Source organism: Salvelinus sp. IW2-2015, linkage group LG15 (assembly GCF_002910315.2).
Source record: "Salvelinus sp. IW2-2015 linkage group LG15, ASM291031v2, whole genome shotgun sequence".
In the NCBI taxonomy this organism is placed as follows: domain Eukaryota; kingdom Metazoa; phylum Chordata; class Actinopteri; order Salmoniformes; family Salmonidae; genus Salvelinus; species Salvelinus sp. IW2-2015.
The window spans coordinates 41,148,158-41,151,397 of NC_036855.1; the positions used below are offsets into that span (position 1 = coordinate 41,148,158).

General features: G+C 48.2%; 1 protein-coding gene across 1 annotated transcript in view; it reads right to left on the reverse strand.

Moving 5' to 3' along the window:
- apba1a (amyloid beta (A4) precursor protein-binding, family A, member 1a) overlaps positions 1-3,240 on the reverse strand; it is a 127,898-nt gene that overhangs the window by 16,966 nt on the left and 107,692 nt on the right. The window contains 1 exon segment of the mRNA XM_024002381.3: positions 83-228. Coding sequence (XP_023858149.2) covers positions 83-228 — 146 coding nt within the window.

Below are 3,240 nucleotides of genomic sequence, written 5' to 3' on the forward strand. Positions count from 1 at the left end.
ACTGTCTACTAGGGTCAACCCAGCATGTTCAACCACATCATTGCGAGCAAAGAAAACAAATCAAATGAGTCTCTCTCCTCACCTTGATGCGGCTGACAGCCTCCTGGGCCTGCATCATGCGGACGTTCTTGGAGGGGGTCTTGTCAGACAGCAACTGGGTGGAGCCCAGGTAGTTAGCAGCAAAGATGATCCCATCGATCAGGTCCTCTGGGTCACATGGACCTGGGACTGGGGGGAGAGGAGTAGGAAGATTAAAATGCCATGATTTGCCATGGAATATACACTGCTCAAAAAAATAAAGGGAACACTAAAATAACACATCCTAGATCTGAATGAATGAAATATTCTTATTAAATAGTTTTTTCTTTACATAGTTGAATGTGCTGACAACAAAATCACACAAAAATGATCAATGGAAATCAAATTTATCAACCCATGGAGGTCTGGATTTGGAGTCACACTCAAAATTAAAGTGGAAAACCACACTACAGGCTGATCCAACTTTGATGTAATGCAACTTTGATGTAATGTCCTTAAAACAAGTCAAAATGAGGCTCAGTAGTGTGTGTGGCCTCCACGGAGAGAAGATCGAGAGAGATCCACCAGAGCATGTTCAACCACACATTGCGAGCAAAAGAAAACAACAGTGGAATATTCACTTCTCTCTCTCTCTATCACTTTCTCTGCGGCTCTTCACATAAGATGCAGCACTCCACCTGGCTTTGCAATCATCTTACATCTATCTCACGAGAACACAACCCCAACCGTTATTCCACTACTCTGATGTGAGCGTCATTCTTGCCAGTTACTGCATGGTCGAACTCTGTGAGTGGAGTTCCAGTAAGGTAGACTTATAGTGTGTCCTCAGCTAACATACGATGATTCTCAAAGCTTCTGATTTCGAGAGGCACAAGGACATTCTGGATCGCTTGGAGGGCACAAAATGGCGAACCTCTTGGGGCACTCTGCTGCTCGGGAGATGCAGTTAGCACGGATGAATTTGAAAATGTTGCTCCAAAATCATATGCCAACTTGTGTTCCTATATGGGTAACTTGACAACTCTATTACTGGCATGTTGAACAAAAGAGAATATTCACAGAAGGAACACTGATCTAAAAAGAGATCTACAATCTACGATATCGATATATGACACGAAAATCATTCTGCTTATCAAATTTAAAAAAATAGTATTTATATGTGTTATATCACTTACAATACGAGTACACAATGTAATTCCAAAGATCAAATCCCGACTCTGCACCGTGACAAATACAACCCACCCAACAAATATGAATGGTCAAAGCGGAAGAAACACTGAGTAATTTCAAACTCCCACAAGTGGATGGTCCGAGCATATTGCTAAGTTTCGGATGCACAAAACTGGAATAGCACACAACAAAAAATGAGAAGTGACAAACCACACTACAGGCTGATGCCTACCTGTTGGATAAGTAATATTAGCTGCAACTTTCGGGATGCAATTGAGTCACACAACAAAACCAACGCTCCAAATAAAATGGAGGGAGCGTTTCGATTCTAGTGCGTAGGGGCTCGGCTACGTAGCACTCTGATGATCCCGACACTCTCCTAGCAAGGCCTGGGCATAGCTCCTGAATGAGGGTGGCGGATGGTTCCCTCAGTGATCCTGAGATGCTTCTCCCTTCGGCAGAGCACCTGTCGGTACTAATAGGGATAAACTTTTGAACGCCAAGGCCTCCTGGACGAGGTTGCCTTCGATGCGTTGCCGACAGTATCAGTGGCGTTGAGGCATTGGGAGAGAACGGATGTGCATGACGAAGACTCTCTCGACGAACACATTGATGTCGCAGATGTGCTGGGATTCAGTCCTGGGGAACCAAAGTGGCTGCGGGTAGTCGGCAGCTCCAGATCTCATTAAGCACCAGATGGTAACTAGCCTTCCTTCTGTGTCCAGGAAAACTTGCCGGGAGACCTGTGACCACACTCAGCAACCAACATGAGGTATGTTTTGCTCTTGCAGTCTGTGTAGCGTAGCTTGCAATGATGACGCAGTAGAGGCAGACCTACACGCCAACCGCAAGCGCAGCATACAGGCCAGTACAGTCAATGGTGCCTCGAGTGCAGGAGGGCCGTGTGAGGAGAGATCTGCATCGCCAAACATCCATCACGAGCAGGGAACCGAGCTCACACTTCTTCCGCAGCATTCTAAGCTAGTCAAGGAGAGCTGGTAGCGGACTCGCCCAAAGAGAGCCGCTGAGAGATCAACACATGACCTCCAGCACGGCCACGACAAAATGAGTGGCATAGTGCCTCCTACAGAATGATCCCAACCACGGGCGAGAGCAAAACACACAGACTCCATGAGGGTGGTATAGAGGGGGTCCATGCCGGGAGGGATGTTTGGCTAGGGCAGCAGAACGTTCTGCCACGGCGTCTCCAGCTCTGTCACGTGTCTGTCAACATGTGCTCCAGTGGGAACCTGCTTTCATCCTGTGAAAGGAGCACAGGCGCAGCCAGTGGCGGAATTTGCCAATCTTGGTGATTCTCATGGGCAAATGCCAACACGTCCTGCACGGTGTTGGGCTTGTAAGTCACAACCCCACCTGGGACGTCGGCGCCCTCAACCACGCACTCATGGAGTCGGTTTTCGGACCTGTGAGCAGGACACATGCACATTTGTGGCCTGCTGGAGGTCACTTGCAGGGCTCTGGCAGTGGCTCCTCCTATAGTCACAAAGGCGGAGTTAGCGGTCTGCTGATGGCGTTATAGCCCTCTCACGGCCTCTCCACAAATCATCCGGATGATGTATCTGGCCCTGTCTCTGGTAAGCGCCTCCATGCCTGGACACTACCGCGAAGACACAGCAAAACCTTGCTTGCCACAGCTCGCATTGATGGTACCATCCTGGAATGAGGCTGCCAGCTACCTGAGGCCACTTGTGTGGGTTGTAGACTCCGTCCATGCTACCACTAGAGTGAAAAGCACCGCGCAGCATGTCAAAGTTACCCAAACATCAGCCAGGAAGGCATAGGAACTGAGAAGTGGTCTGTTGGCAGCCACCTGCAGAACCCACTCCTTTATGGGCTGGTGTTTGCTAATTGCCTATAATTTCCACCGTTTGTCTATACCCATTTGCACAAAGAGCCATGGGAAATGTGTATTTGTGCAATCAGTGGTTGCTCCTAAGTAAGGACAGTTTGATTTCACCAGAAGTCGATGATTGACTTGGAATACATAGTGTTTGTTGTACAGTGTTCCCG